The sequence below is a fragment of the Sorghum bicolor genome, chromosome 6 (assembly GCF_000003195.3).
Source record: "Sorghum bicolor cultivar BTx623 chromosome 6, Sorghum_bicolor_NCBIv3, whole genome shotgun sequence".
Taxonomy (NCBI): Eukaryota; Viridiplantae; Streptophyta; class Magnoliopsida; order Poales; family Poaceae; genus Sorghum; species Sorghum bicolor.
The window spans coordinates 48,449,850-48,465,890 of NC_012875.2; the positions used below are offsets into that span (position 1 = coordinate 48,449,850).

The 16,041-nt window shown below is 42.9% G+C and overlaps 1 protein-coding gene across 2 annotated transcripts; it reads right to left on the reverse strand.

Annotated features, from left to right (window-relative positions):
* On the reverse strand, positions 157-10,406 carry LOC8058699. 2 transcript variants are annotated; one of them, XM_021464158.1, is made up of 8 exons: positions 9,859-10,406; positions 8,502-8,734; positions 8,211-8,413; positions 7,619-8,060; positions 7,176-7,535; positions 6,921-7,099; positions 3,546-6,815; positions 157-3,052 (listed from the first exon to the last, which is right to left on the reverse strand). In XM_021464158.1, exons 2-8 carry the CDS (start codon positions 8,701-8,703, stop codon positions 476-478), a joined length of 7,233 nt encoding a protein of 2,410 aa, XP_021319833.1. In that variant the 5' UTR covers positions 8,704-8,734; positions 9,859-10,406; the 3' UTR covers positions 157-475. The 2 variants fall into 2 exon arrangements, with proteins under 2 accessions (XP_021319833.1, XP_021319832.1); XM_021464157.1 differs by having other exon boundaries at positions 9,655-10,406.

Genomic DNA, 16,041 nt, shown 5'->3' on the forward strand with positions numbered 1-16,041 from the left:
CCTTTTATGCCACCACTGGAGAGGAAATAGTCTACCACCTACAACTCAAAACTGACAAAGACATGGTCAAGGAACACTGCCACTCACTCATCAGAAAAAAAAAAGGAGCACTGCCACTCGGAGCAAACAAATAAAAAACACTGTAGTCTTGCAATATGTTTTAGAGGTTCAGAACAAACAACTTTGTTTTGATTCTTCTTTCTTTTAAATAAAGGAAAAGTCATAGATCTTTGACAGAAAAACAAAGATCGATTGATTGACTTCATATCATTGCATTAAGGCAAACTCGGAGTACACACCTGCAGCTTACACTTATTATTTCCAGCCACTTATTGATCATATATCACTACTATGATCCTAAAACTGTAAAAACAGCAGCAGCATCAGCTTCTGCAAAACTCAACCAACCCCAAAAAGGAAAAGAAATGCTCAACTGCTATGACGAGGGGCCTCCCGCTTTTGCTGTCCTACATGGCTACATCCTGTTCATCACGATCTCCTCCTTCATGGCCAACCGCAGGGCACCGAGGCAGCCACCGTCATCGACCCTGACGCCCGGCATGGCCACCGCGCGGCTGCCGACGAACCCGTCCTCGCCCACATGGACCCTGCCAAACTTCACCTCCCCGCCCTCGCCCTCGTATATGTGGCCGAACAGCAGCGCGTCCCGCCCCACGCTTGCGCCGCGCTCCAGGTGCACCATCTCCGGGTTCAGCAGCGCGCCCATGGAGTCCACGTACACGCCATCGGACACGGCCACAGACGCGCCCATCGCCCGCATCCACCCAGCGAACAGCACGGACCCAGGCGTCAGCTCCGCGAAGTACTCCGCGGTCACCGTGCGCACGGCCTGCCAGACCGTGTCCAGGAACACAGGCGGCGCCCAGATGTGCACCGTGTCTCCGTCGGCCCGCCTGCCGACCAGGGTCCACTTTGCTGCCGCACAGGCACCCATCGCGGCGACGCCTGACGTGGCCCAGAAGATGGGCAGAGCCCAGTAGAGTGGCATGCCGGTGGCCATGGCGGCGAGGAGGCCACGGAGGGGGAGGAAGATGACCAGGCCCACGACGAAGTACGGCACGAGTGTCTGCAGCAGTGGCTGGCACAGCGTGGCCCAGAGCGCCTGGTACCATGTCCGAGCCAGCGTCACCTTGGTGGCTTGACGGACGTCCGAGCTTGAGCGCGTCACCGCGATGACCGGACAGCCTGACAAGTCGATCTTGGTGTCTGACTGCTCGAGGAACGCTCGCCATGAGGCCGGCAGCGGCTCGCCATTTCGCACGCGCTGGCAGATCTCGTAGACCAGCGAGCGTCCATGGTCTATGGACGCGCTCTGCTTGCAGGACGTCGCCGAGATCACGTCCACCTCTTGGCACCGCAGGAACGGGTTGAACTCCAGCTTCTCCGTCTCCTCTGCTGGGAGATTGCTGCCAATGCTTATCTCTCCGACTTCGATGTACGGGAACTCGGCCTCGTCCCAAGGCCGTGTGCAGTCTAGAGCGATGTCGCGAGTGGCGCTGTCAGCAGGGACATCCCTGAGCTGCAGCTGGAAGACATAGCGCACCCCCTCGGGAGACTCCACCTTCCGGCGGAAGTCGTCAGCGAGGAACAGCAGCGGGCGTGTGTCACCCTCGTCCCTCGGGATCGCACCAGTTTCCGGCGGCAGGATGCCACGCGGCACCACTTGGCCGGAGTCCTCCGAGATGCCTTGGTCCGCAGGACGAAGCTTGAACTTTGCATACATCTGCCTGCCGTCCTCGAACCGCAGCAGCCGGCATATGTTTGAGTAGTAATGGAGCATGGTGTACGAGTCGGTGTTCCGCAACGAGCCCCAGACGGCGTCACGGATGTGCGGTGCACGCTTCACTTGCTCTTCCCTCGCCGGCAGGCCACAGACAAGCCAGGTGGCGAAGTCGGCGATTGTGCGCGCGTAAAACGCGTTGCCGCTCTTCAGTGTGAGGTCAAGAAGAGGCACCTCGCCGTCATCCGAGAGGATCCGCACTGATGCGCCACGAGCGTCGAGCCTTGCGTCGTCATCTGCGCTGAGGCTGTTGCTGTGCCGGACAATCACCGGGAAAGACTTGCCGGCGCCAAATATCTTGTGCTTGGGCAGCGAAGGTATATCTTGGTACATCCTCAGGACCCCCCGCCCGCTGACGCCAATGCGGTGGAAGTATCTTGACTTGACGTTCATGGTAGTGATGGCCAGGTTCGCCGCAAGGTTCCCAACAATCTTCTTATACATCGGGTCCATCTCTGCAATCCGTTCATCTTCTGTGAGCAAGGTGTTCTTCACCAAGGTCAGAGACTGCGCCCCGACATAGACGCCACCTTGAAGGAGAATCGAACCCTGCGGAGCAACAGATAGTGCTCCCAGGATGACATTCTCTTGGAGGACAGAGCCAGGAAGGAGCAAGCTGCCACTGCCAACCACAGTGTTGTCCTGGACCTTTATCTCTGCACTGGTAAACCCCTTTGAGTAGAACCCTGGAACAATATTGCAGAAATCACCTAGATGGACCCCATCACCAATGCTGATCAGCTGAGGATTTGCCACTGGATTGATGGCTCGGATAGAGCAATGCCTGCCAATCTTTGCACCAAGAAGCCTCAAGTACATGCAGAAGGCTTCTGTGCCGGATATCATCTTTGCAAATCTGAGGTGTGCAGCGATGGTTATGCGCTGCTGGATCAAACTTGCCATATCCTTCTTCTTGGTCCCTGACCTTGTAGCAAGAGCTTTGTTGGCGACACTGGTGAGAAGACTAACGATGATCCCATAACTTAAGTAGGCGAAGGCAATGAAGAGAGCAAATTCCACCGGGCTCTTGGTTGTCTCCCGGACAATCACAGCATAAGCAGCAATGACAGCTGGCAACCAATGGAAGGCACCAGCAACACATGCAAAGGAGAAGTGCTGAAGCGAAGCAGTGGTGCCTGAAAAGTGGGTGTACAACATGAAGACTGTTGCACCTGACAAAGCACCCAAGAAGCCAACTGCATAGATGCTAAAGAGGTGTTCAAATGCCATGTTTGCTGTCCCTGCTTCGTCCTGAAAAAAAAAGAGTAGATGGTCAAAATTCAAATGATAACACAACAAAATCATTCTTTAGTTGTAGTATATATCATTACATAAATATGAGAGTGGTGCTGGAAAATGGCAAAGCATGTTTCCTACCCGCAAACGAGAATTTCCAATATCATCAGACGATGAGCTAAGAAAAACAGAGGGGGAAAAAATCATTTGCACACAATCTTTTCTATGGCCTCCCTGGTAATTTTTTTATGTCGCTTCCTATGTCTAAAAAATATTACCTCTAATTGTAGTACTGGACTGTAGACAACTCAATTGCCAGTAACTTCATCAGTGAACAAGAGGTGAATGAAGGATCACAAATCTATGTATGTAGGTGTATTTCTGTAGCTCACCAACTTCAAAGCCGAAATAACCAACTCAAATTCTATTTGTTTTATGCCTTAAGATATTAGGTGATTAGCAATTTAGCACAAGAACTTAGTGTATAAATTCAAATATTTCTAGCTACCTTCATGTATGCAGAAGCTCCGCTAGGAGGATATGCTGATTTCCCTTGCTCAGTCTTTTGCAATGGTGGAATGACAACGCCACCATGCACAATAGTTCCCTTCTGGATCACCGCATAAGGGCCAATTGATGCCTTCTGACCAATCTTGATATGCCTGAAACTCAGCACTTCATTACGGACTTCATGGCTCTGAATGAGAACACCTTCTGCGATCACTGCACTATCCGCGACTGCTAGTAAGGATGGGTCAGTGATGTCTACCGTATCAATGACAACATCTGAACCAATCCGAGCTCCTTGCATCTTGAACCAATAATTCAAGAAGACTGTGCCCTTTAGATGCACAGCTAGCATCTTTGCTGCTAATGATTGTGCCTTGTTTAGTGCCCACCATTTCACAAAGTCAACTGACCATATCGAAATATCAGGGGTTAAAACATAATTTGGCTGAAGGAATGGCTTCCCCAAGGTAGATAGAGATAATGAAGTGAACAAGGCATAGCAGATCCATGCAATAGGTGCCAAGACCAAAGAACTAAGATAGCTCAGTAGTGATGATTTCACCAGACTGACTGAAGATATCATGCTCATGTACATCGAGCTTGCGAGATATGCTGGGAGTAACAGGATAAAACAGACATAAGTAAGAGCCAGGAGCTGGAGGGTCCCAGTAGCAAACACGCTAAGATCAAAACTAGTGGCATCTGTGATAACTAGATTCTCATCTTCAGCGGAGTGAGATACATCAGGTTCTAACTGTGGTTGTGACTTGCGTGCCAAATTCTCCAAGAAGCTCCCAAGCTCAGCAATACAGCTTGCCGTAAAAATGTCAATGGCTCCAACAGGAATACCAAGAAAATCTGAGAGCTTCTGGGCAGTTCGGACCACTGCAATTGAATCAAAACCATAAGAAGGTAGACTATCAGTTGGAGAAATTTTGTCCTTTGGAATGCCTGCTTGATCTGATACTATCTGTGTTAGAAACTCAATAATCTCACTGGATCTTTTCACTTTGCATCTAGGCTGAGGTGCCAGCTGTGGTTGTGACTTAAGCACCAGATTCTCCAAGGAGTTAGCAAGCTCCGAAATGCTGCTCGCAGTAAAGATGTCAATTGCTCCAACAGGTGTACCAAGAAAATCTGAGAGCTTTTGTGCTGCTCGGACCACTGCAATCGAGTCAAAGCCATAAGAAGGTAGGCTGTCATTTGGGGAAATTTTATCCTTTGAAATACCTGTTTGATCAGATACTAACTGCATTAAAAACCCAACAATCTCCATGAAATTTTTCACTTTGCTTCTAGGCTGAGGGTGAATGGTAGAATCAACAGTGTGCTTCAGGAAAGGTCTCTTGATTTCCATGCCAGTTCCTGTAGTGAGAGACCGAAAAAGAGACTTCTTTTTAGATATATGATTACCACTTGCCAAGCTAAGAGTATTATCAACAAATTGCTTCATGCATTCAAATCTCCGTATTTTCCCAGATGTTGTCTTGGATATGGTTCTAGGCTTGATAAGCTTGACAGATGCAATAGTTACACCATGCTCCTCTGCTACACGTGTTCTTATGCTGTCTGCGATATTTTCAGAGACTACTTTACCATCCCTAACCTCAGCGATCACGACAAGTCCAACCTGATCAGAAGAATCAGGGATTGAGATGCCTTTCTGGGTTAAAACTTCCTCAGGAACACCAACAACAGCACAACAGCCTGGTCGAAGAACATCAGAAGAACCTTCCACTGTCTTCTCTACATCTGCAGAATAAATATTTCTACCAGCAACAATGATAAGATCTTTGATCCTTCCTGTAATAAAAAGTTTACCATCAATGATCCGTCCTAAATCACCAGTTCTTGTAAACTTTATGTTAGGGTAATTCTTGAGCCAATTGCAAAAGGTTCTCTGGCTTGTTTCCTTATTGTTCCAATAACCAACTCCAGAACTAGAACTGCTGATCCATATCTCACCCTCAGCACCATCCTCTTGATGTTCTGTCAAAGAGTCTGGATCAACAATTTTGATAACAACATCTGTATCATTTGGATCAACATACCCACAACAAATTCTTCCCTGCCAGTCTATAGAAATGGGCTTGCATTCACCAAAAGCACAGCAAACATAGACACAATTCTCAGCCAGGCCGTATCCAGGAGCAAGTACACCTTCAGAAAAGCCCAAAGGTTGAGTCAACTCTATGAACCTTTTGACAGTTTTTTGCCTCACTGGCTCTGCGGCAATCATGAGGAAGATCATTGAAGAGAGGTCATACGTTTTGTTTTTCTCAGCCTCAAGCCGTCTTATAACCAATTCAAATGCAAAGTTTGGCCCTGCACTGTGTGTTCCATGGTAGTCACTTATTGTTTCGAGCCATAGGAGGGGGTTTCTGATAAATGTCATTGGTGAAAATAGAATGGAAGTTCCTCCACTTACTAGAGTAGTGAAAAGACCCCCTATTAGACCCATGTCATGGTACTGTGGAAGCCAACTGATAAGGACAGTTTTTGAAGTACTTCTATATCGCTTCTTCATCATCTTCACATTGTGGATTAGTCCACTATGTGTTATCATCACACCCTTGGCGTCACCAGTGGAACCTGAAGTGAATTGTAGAAAGCACAACTCACTTGGCTGGGTCTTGGTAATCATAGGCACAACACTTTCTGAGTTGAAGCTGCCTGGACTTCGTCGATAGTTCTTAATCCATGAGTCAGTGTGAATCCATGGGAGGTCAGGCCACTGAGCTGAGCATTTCTGAGCACTCTGTGCTAGAGTGACAATATTCTTGATATAGCCTGCACGTACAGCAGCATGGTATGAAGAGGTGGATAGAATTGCCACAGCATTGCACACCTTAGAGACATTCTCAACTTTCAGAAGCGCTTGCCCACCCCTTTGCATTGGGTCAGGGGGCAAAACTGGGACTGGTATAACTCCTGCTCTGATGCATCCAAAGAATGCATCAACAAACTCCAAACCAGGTAGATGAATAAGGAGAACTCTGTCACCAGGCTTGATAATAGGCTTTGTGCTTGTCAATAGCCTATACGCAATGTAAGATGCATTATCATGAAGCTCCTGGTAGGTTCTACGATTCACGATCTTCCCTTTTTCATTGATCCAAGTGTAGATAAACTTCTCTGCAGTGACTCTATGAGTTCCCCAATATTGTAAATATCCATCCAGGGATGGAAGATGGGGGAATTCAACTCCTTCAAGCTCACCAATATCTCTAGGAGGTGAAGGATTTCCTTTGGATAGAGGAAAAAGTCTCTGCATAAACAAGTATTAAGTATTGACAAACATAAGCATAGTTCCTTTAGGTAATAGAAGTTGAAATAATACTTGAACTATATCAGGACAGTATTTCTGGCTCACCTTAACATAAGGAATCATTGGTAGCTCACTGGCAATGGCAAAGTGTTTACAAACAGCTGAGATGGAGTATAACACATTTCTTTCAGTTAGCTCAAACGCTAGCAGACCTCCAACAAAGTAAGTGTTCTGAAAGCCTTGCAACTGAGACTCCACCTTCTCGTAGAATCCATTTTTCATGTCTGCAATGCAGGGAATCATTATTATGTAATGCAATTGAATTATTTGATAATCAGAGGCAACCCTGTCAACCTATACCTTCACTGCTGACATGAGGGAAATATTTGAATCGCCGCTGTAAAAGCACTTTCTGCACAGTTCCTCCCATAGATGTCACAACATCGGTTACACATTTAGCCACATATGGCTCCTTGATGTCTGCTGAATTCCCGTAAGACCAGAACAAGAAAATATTTGTGTCAGCAAAGAATCTTTGCATTGCCACTGGATGCCCTACTGTTGTTGGATCCTCCATGTATTCCCCAAAGTAGAAAAAGCCCTTTGGCATGTGCTCAAATCCTTCAATCTTAACAACAGTTGTATAGTAGTCAATCGTCCGTACCTTACTGAATAGCTCTCTTTCAAGATCATTCAGTTCCACCACTTCATTTTCTCCATCTGAAAAATGTCATACATAAATATATTCAGATGGCTGGAGTACTAGCTTCAATCAAACGAAAGGTGAATTTGATCATACTTACCAGTCATACTCAAAGAGCGATATGTTTTCCCATTCTTGAAAGGAAGAGCACCTGACAATATAATTTTATCAAACTCCCTAACTTCTACATCACCATTGCTATTCTTGAAAGTTACACTTGCAACACAGTTGTCACGCTTGACTCTGAGAACCTCCGTGCCACAAAGAACTTCAAATGGTAACGACCGACTAAGTTTCTCCCACAAGCTCATGTATCCATGCTTGAAACGTCGGATCTTGCCAGCCATAGAGGTTCTAGTAAACTCATGTATGAAAGCATAGGGCATGTCTTGAACAAAACCATAGCCAGAAGCAGTGTAACCATATACTACAGATTTTGGCATTGAACTTATTCCATGCTGCTTCAAAAAGTCAAGAGTTGGATCTGAAGCCAATCCACTAACTGCATGAATTCCCACTCGTCCAGACCTATTTGCCTCATCCTATAAAATGTACCAAAGAACATACATGTGAGCAACAGGAAGAAATCCTATCCAATAGTGAGTAGACCAAACCATTAGTTATTAGCACTGAAAAACATATTCCTTTTGACCGAATTTATAACTAGTCCAAATTATTCTAGAAAAACTTGCCTGTAATTTTAGCGTTAGAGATACCATGGATACATAGTCCTCAGCAACTTCAAGATCTCTAATGTTTCCTGTTTGGCTATCAATCAGAGCAAGCTTGTGTGTATCCATTTCTTCGAATTCAGAACCTAGTTCCTTTGCCAGGTGAGTTATAACAGGGGCACTGTTTGCTGCTATAACTTGTCCTCCCAGATCATATGTCCTTCCTGTATAACAATGCCCGCTTGATAAGTAAGTACACAGATGTCGAAACTCGAAACAATTGAATAAGAGTGCGTCAATCAAGTTCCTCACCCTCAATATCAATGGACTCGCACATCCCTGAAACATGATGGCATTTCTCAAACACAGTTACATTGTGATATCCTAGCTTAGCTAGTGCATATGCTGCTGATAAGCCGCTTGGCCCTGCTCCAACTATGACAATTCTGGTGTCTACTGGCAAACTTGGATGCAACTTGCTGAATTTATCGTCTATTGATTTTCCCAGATCCATATTTGACCTATTGTTGATCTTGATAAATCACCTGTGGAATTTATATGGAGAAAAAGCTCTGTTAACACCTTTTGACATTTATTTCTATGGAATCCACAAATGAACAGAGGAAATTTGGACAAGCTAATTTGCCTTCCTCTTAACGAATTATTTCTTCCAAACTATAAGTTCAGGATATGTCAGCTCGTATTTATTGTAATTAACATATCAAATAGAAACTAGGAGGTTGTACTTTTGCTTCGTCATATGAAATGTCTAGCATCAATTATTAAATAGAAATGTTACTGCTTCGAACACTAGCTTGTTGATCAACATATAATTGCTAGATAATTACTGTGAAGTGGTTGTGGTGTCACTTTAATATGACATGATGATTAGCAAGGTGAGAAATATATTTGACCATGTGCAGCAAACCACGAAGCCAAAGTAACAAGCAGATACATATCATCAAACTGTACTATCAGAAAAAAAAACATCAAGCACCATAATGTACTAGCTCATATCGATATGGTGCAATTAGTCTATGATAACTGTCAAGGGCTTTGCGAGGTGGATCGGCATTGTAAAAGAAGACATCAAATGGAATTGAGCTTCGCGTGTAGCCATAGCAAATATGAACCTAACCATGGTGTTGTTCTGTCTAAATATTCCACGCTCATCTCTATTCAGACACCTTCAGCAAGACAGAGCTTTTTACTCGATTCAACGATACAAAAACGGACTGCCTGGAAAGAACATGAACGAACTGAACCAGGTATCGCACATGCCATGTGCTGTTGTGCAGCACTTGCATATCACATTACTATGGGATTGCACATTTGCAACCACGAGCCAAGCAGCCCCGATCCCAGATGATGAAATTATTATTTCGAGGAAACAGGATGATGATATCATTGTAAAAAAAAAAAGAAGAAGAGAATAAGTCTTAAAAAAATGAGACGAAAAACTTACTGAACAAAATTAAGAAATACTCCTAGATGCCACGTGGTAGGCACCTGCGATCTCATCCCCAGGTGCCAGAGCAAAATCGAGCAATAAGCACCCACACAGGCTTACAGAGGATGCACAATGCTATAGCAAGTATAGCAAGGAGGATGGAGCAGGGGTCGTGTCTCGTCGTCGTCGAGGGCGGAAGAGCGGAAGACTGAGCCGTACCTCTCCTCCTGGCTCCGGGCGGCGGGTGCACCCAGCCAGCACCCCGGGCGGGTGGCGAGGAAGCGCGGCGCGCGGTTGGCGCCAAATGGCAGCTCGGTTAAGAACGGGCGTCGTCGTCCGGGTCCAAGTCGTCCGGGTCCGGGTGGCATGGCGGGGGTGACCTCAGGGCGGGCAGGAGTATTTAAGCCCGCGCAGATTCCCCCCCGCGGCGCCAAGGACATCGCGACAAAGGGGCCCGCGGGCCGCGCCGTGACCCGGCGGCGATGGCGACCGCGAGGTCGCGGAGTTACCGCCAAGGGGACGGGCGGGCATATTCGTGGTGAACCCCCCGCCCCCCGCGGAAGTTATCGGCCGGAGCAAGGTTGTGGCCTCCGCCGGGCCGCCGGGAAGGTTTGTTTTTCTCGGCAACGGGTGGGGGAATGACAGTGGCGCACGGTACAATGTGGCTCTGTTCCTTCTCTTAGGCTATCTCCAACAGGAGACCCATTTGGGAACCCAAACCTAAAATGAGTCTCCAACACAATACGACCTATTTTGGATATCAGGAGAGGCATAACCAAATTTGGGTATCCTCTCTCCTCGAGACCCATTTGCAGAAAGTGTTGTCTTTTAAGTCTTGTTGTTGGAGAAGACTAAAAATAGGTATGGAACCTTTTACCTGTAGCGCTACCCAAAGGACAAATAGGTCTTGTATTTTGGGTGACGATTGTTGGAGATAGTCTTACCGTCGTACTTTTTCTATCATACATAATAAATCAGTATGTTCTTTTCACTTGGAAAAGAAAGTACGGACTAGATTTTTCCCTTCCCTGGGACGGATCTGATTATTCACATAGGGCAGTAGGCTAAGCCTTGTCTAGTTCGCAAAAATTTTCAAGATTCTCAGTCACATAATCTTTGGTCGTATGCATAGAGCATTAAATAAAGATAAAAATAAAAACTAATTACACAGTTTAACTGAAATTTATGAGATGAATCTTTTGAGCCTAGTTACTCCATGATTAGACAATGTTTGTCAAATAAAAATGAAAGTGCTACAGTAGCCAAAAAACCAAAATTTTGCCAACTAAACAAGACCTAATACGGATGAAAAGTTCAAAACTAGTAATGATATAGAGGCCTTGTTTAGTTCCTAAAAGGTTTTGATTCTCCATCCCATCGAATCTTGCGGCATATATACGAAGCATTAAATATAAATAAAAGAAATAACTAATTACATAGTTTATCTTTAATTTGCAAGACGAATCTTTTGAGCTTAGTTATTTTATGATTGGACAATATTTATCAAATACAAACAAAAATGCTACAGTATCTATTTCGCATTTTTTTAAAAAAAAAACTAAACAAGGCCATAGTACTTTAAAATCACTTGCACCGCCTCCTCGCAGATTATATTAGGCCTTGTTCAGTTGGCAAAATTTTTTAGATTTTGGGTACTGTAACACTTTCGTTTGTATTTGGTAATTATTGTCCAATCATAGACTAACTAGACTTAAAAGATTCATCTCGTAAATTACAGATAAACTATATAATTAGTTTTTATTTTTGTCTATATTTAATATTCACCTATACAAGGGGAACGTGAGGCTGTGCAGCTAGCTAGGCCACATCTCCTTAGATCTCTTCGGTCGTTTGATTTCGCGATCAACGCTCTAGAATCAGCTCCTGGATATGTACAGTGCACGGTAAAAAATATCTTCCCCTGTCTATTCCCTTCCCCTCTCTCTCTCTTTCTTCCGACCTCTATAGATATGCATGTGCCGTAAGATTTGATGTGACGATGAATTTTTTTAAAAAAAATAGAACTAAACAAGGTCTTAGTATAAGAAATTTAAAATTTGGAGAAAAAAGCTAGTGTGTTAGACACGATTGGCAATTGACGTTTATAATATGAAATTCGCAGTGATGTTAACACTATGCTGTAACGGTGGTATGGTCCTTGTTAATGCAATGGCCTGGGGTAATGTCTTTGAACTCTAAAAAATATGAAATTCACACAGAATAAATATGTTAAAAAGCTTGCGCCAATAATATATTTACCAGTTTATCTCTATAAAATAAGATACATTGGCTCTCTAATAATATTCTCGCCATGTCAAATTAAGGATTTGTTCAGTTAGTCTCCAATATCTGACGGGATTGAGAGGGAAGAGAGGGGAGAGGGAGGGGGGTTGATTTGTATTTTGTAGGGGATTGAATCGCCCACATTCCCGTCAAACATAGGCCTTGTTTAGTTCACCTTCAAAATCAAAAACTTTTCAAGATTTTTTTGTCACATCTAATTTTGCAGTACATGCATGGAGCATTAAATATAGTCAAAAAACAAAAACTAATTACACAGTTTGCCTGTAAATCGCGAGATGAATCTTTTGATCATAGTTAGTCCATAATTGAACAATATTTGCCACAAACAAACAAAAATGCTACATTGGCCAGAAACTTTTCGTTTCGGCAACTGAACAAAGCCATAATCTCTTTGGAGTAACAACCGATTACACAACCATTTTGCAAGCAAAGCAAGTGAGTGAAACAACACCAGCTATAAAAAAAATATAGGTTGATTATTGTAAGAATGCCCTTTGTTGGAAGTTTTTATTACACAACCATTTTGCAAGCAAAGCAAGTGAGTGAAAGAGCACCAGCTATATAAAAATACAGTTCGCTCACTCGTTGTCAATAACTAAAATCTTTCGCGCCAATAGCTTGTGTCGTGGGGAGTCAGGACTCTTTTGTACTTTGCTCTGTGTCCTGATCATATCGGCATGCACCGGACAAAAGGGTCTTTGTAGTCCTGCTTTGCACTACTCCTGTGCTTTCATATTGGAATTCTTACCGTATATGAGTATCGAGATCATATCATTTTCATTGTACTAAGCTATAGCGCTTTTGTTGTATATATAAAGTATATATAACAACCCAGGGCACACGTACGTGAGTACGTCTTTTTTACAGTATATGACATTGTTTGGTAAAGATGTTCTAGCTAAGATTAACGCCGGAGAAAAATTTACAACAAACAAGAAATTTTTAATTTGTTGATGATATTGTATATAAAAAAAGGGAGAGAAATTTGGTTGGGGTCTTGTTTAGTTCTCAAAAAATTTTGCAAAATTTTTCAGATTTCCCATCACATCGAATCTTTAGACGCATGCATGGAGTATTAAATATAGATGAAAATAAAAACTAATTGCACATTTTGGTCGAAATTGACGAGACGAATCTTTTGAGTCTAGTTAATCCATAATTGGATAATTTTTGTCAAATACAAACGAAAGTGCTACAGTATCGATTTTGTAAAATTTTTTGGAACTAAACAAGGCCTGGGTCAGCTCTTGGTACACACGGACAGAGCTAGTACAACACAAAGGCAATGCAAATGCGTGTAAGTATGTGTGGTTGTCGCATCAACCTATGGGTATTCCAAAGAAGACTGATGCCTTGTTTAGTTCCCACAAAAAAATAAAAAAAAATTCAAGATTTTCTGTCACATCGAATCTTACGACACATGCATGAAATATTAAATATAGATAGAAATAAAAAATAATTATATAGTTTGCCTATAAATTGCGAGACAAATTTTTTAAATCTAGTTACTTCATAATTGGACAATGTTTGTCAAATAAAAACGAAAATGCTACAGTAACGAAATCCAAAAAAAATTGACAACTAAATAAGGAGCATACCAAAGGGGTGCATGTAAAGTAAAGTAACGTACGTAATACGAAATTACACTAACGAAGATTAATTAGACTACACTGCAAACGGATAAAAAGTAAAGTATATTATTATTATTTATTATATAACCTAAAGTGACATCGTGAAATCAGAAGTGCTAACAAGAGTACATATATATATCCTAGTAGCAAGGCGTTGCTGATGGCATTGAACGTACGCCATACGCTAATGAATACGCCATAGCACACATATGTGTACTTAAACTGAACTGCCCGAAGAAAAACTACGGAAATAGCGATAATGTTGGTGCGCGGCTTCAATAAAGAGAAGCAGACCTTTATCTTATTAATTACTAGGCAGTTTTCCAATAGAATATCAGTAGTAGATTTATAGTTGGAGAGCAAGATCTGTTTTTTTTCTAAAAAAAAGGAGAGCAACAAAATTTATACTTGAGCTCTAGCTAGCTAGGCCTCGAAATCTTCTTCATGTGTTCTCTTTTCAGGGACAGTCAGGTGCACCATGCAGATATGCTGCTTCGACTGCTTGTTTACCTCTTTCACTCTATCTATTCGGTTTTGTATGCTCGCCTTGTTATGATAAGGCATGATAGAAAATATTGTTCGCTGATTTGTTGTGATAGAAAAATATTATCAAATGGTTGATATTTTCAGTTGATAAGCTCAAACAAACAAATAGCACTGTATGCTTTTTGTGGCGTGTGTGATGCTACCCATTGGATCAACTAGTAGTGTGCTTTTATTGCACTGTGCTGTCATGAGTTCTGTCGGTTTGCCACACACCAACAAAAAAAAAATCCAATTAGACCTTGTTTAGTTCACCTAAAATTCAAATTTTTTTTACATCATATCAAATCTTACGACATATGCATAGAGTATTAAATATAGATAAAAAATAACTAATTGCATAGTTTATCTGTAATTTTCGTGACGAATTTTCTAAATCTAGTTAGTTCATAATTAGACAATAATTATCAAATACAAACAAAAATACTACAGTATCAAAATCTAAAAAGTTTTTTAAATTTAAACAAGCTCTTAAACCAGCTTGTGGATATAATAAACAACCCCACAGTGCAAAACATCAACCAATCGCGTGAACAGAACCGAGTCATGGTCGCGCTGTCGGGAGACGACGAAGACTCCGACGGCCGACGCACGAGCCCCCGCTGGTTCCACGGCATATTACGGGCATCGGCTCGGCATCTCGCGGCCGCGCTCCGCCCGGTAGCGCTTGTCCGCGACGCCGGGGAGGAGGCGGAAGCAGCGGGACGACGAAGCCGCCCTGTCGACGGCCGGACGCCGCCGGACGCGCGCGGGGCAAGGCACAGGGAGATATGCCGGTAATATGCTGCCTGCCCGCGCCGGAGAGAAGACGCCCAGTCGCCTAGCTCGGCGTGACGAGCTATCCTAGGAGGGTTCGCGTTGTTTGTGCCGGACGGGACGGTGACACGTACGCGTTGTTTAGGATAACCATACGGTCTCTAAAAATATAATTTTAATCTATTATTTTTATAAAAACATCTAAAGAAAATTAATATATATATATTTATATAAAAATATTTTCAAATCCAATTTATTTATATAATTTTCATATTTGTAAATTTAATAATTTAAAAATTATTAATAATTTATATAATCAATGATTAACGCAATCCTTTGCGTGGGCACGGCACCGCGTAGAATATTGGGCGGTCCGCACGAGGGGGATCGGGGAGCAGTGCTACGAATAATCCGCAGGGATCGGAGGTTGTTTTGTTTTGTTTTGTCTGGCCATATGTACGTTTCTTCTCTGTTTTTTTTTTTTCAATTCGTGGAGACAGGTTTGGCGGTAGCAAAGCTAGCACGTTTAGGCTGTTCGTTTGGCTTAAATATTATAGTTAGAAGTATAATTCATTAATTTATCGTAAAAGAAAAATATTGATGAATGATTGATAAATTCAGTATATAATTTCAAGGGAATAGGCTGTTCGTTAAAACTCACTTATTGGTTGCTCCATTAACTTTTACTGCGCTGATGTTCTGTCACGATTGCGATTGAATGGTACTTTGCGCTCTCTCCTCTCTCTCTGTTCTTTTTCAGGCAAGGACGACATCACGACACTTTCTTGCGTAGCGAATGACGAGCAAACGGCCATGTGTGGATCGAACTCTTTCGTGGCATGTGTTCCTTTTTTATCCCCTTATTTTTTTTTCTTCTACCACTCGAATGGAGCGATTCTATAGGCACCCGACTCTTCATTATCTATTTCTCTTAACATGTAAGTTATCTTACTAAGCAATTCATTATTTCACCTTAATATCTATTTCTGTCAATATGCAAGCTATCTAACTAGGCAATCTATTGCCACACACGATTAAAATCCATTAGCGCTTGTAATTGTAATATCCATATCAACAAGTTAACTATTTTTTGAAATATATAAGCTGTCTAACTAGGCAATACACATTCTAACCTATTTATATTTTTTTTCTTTATATTCGTATAACT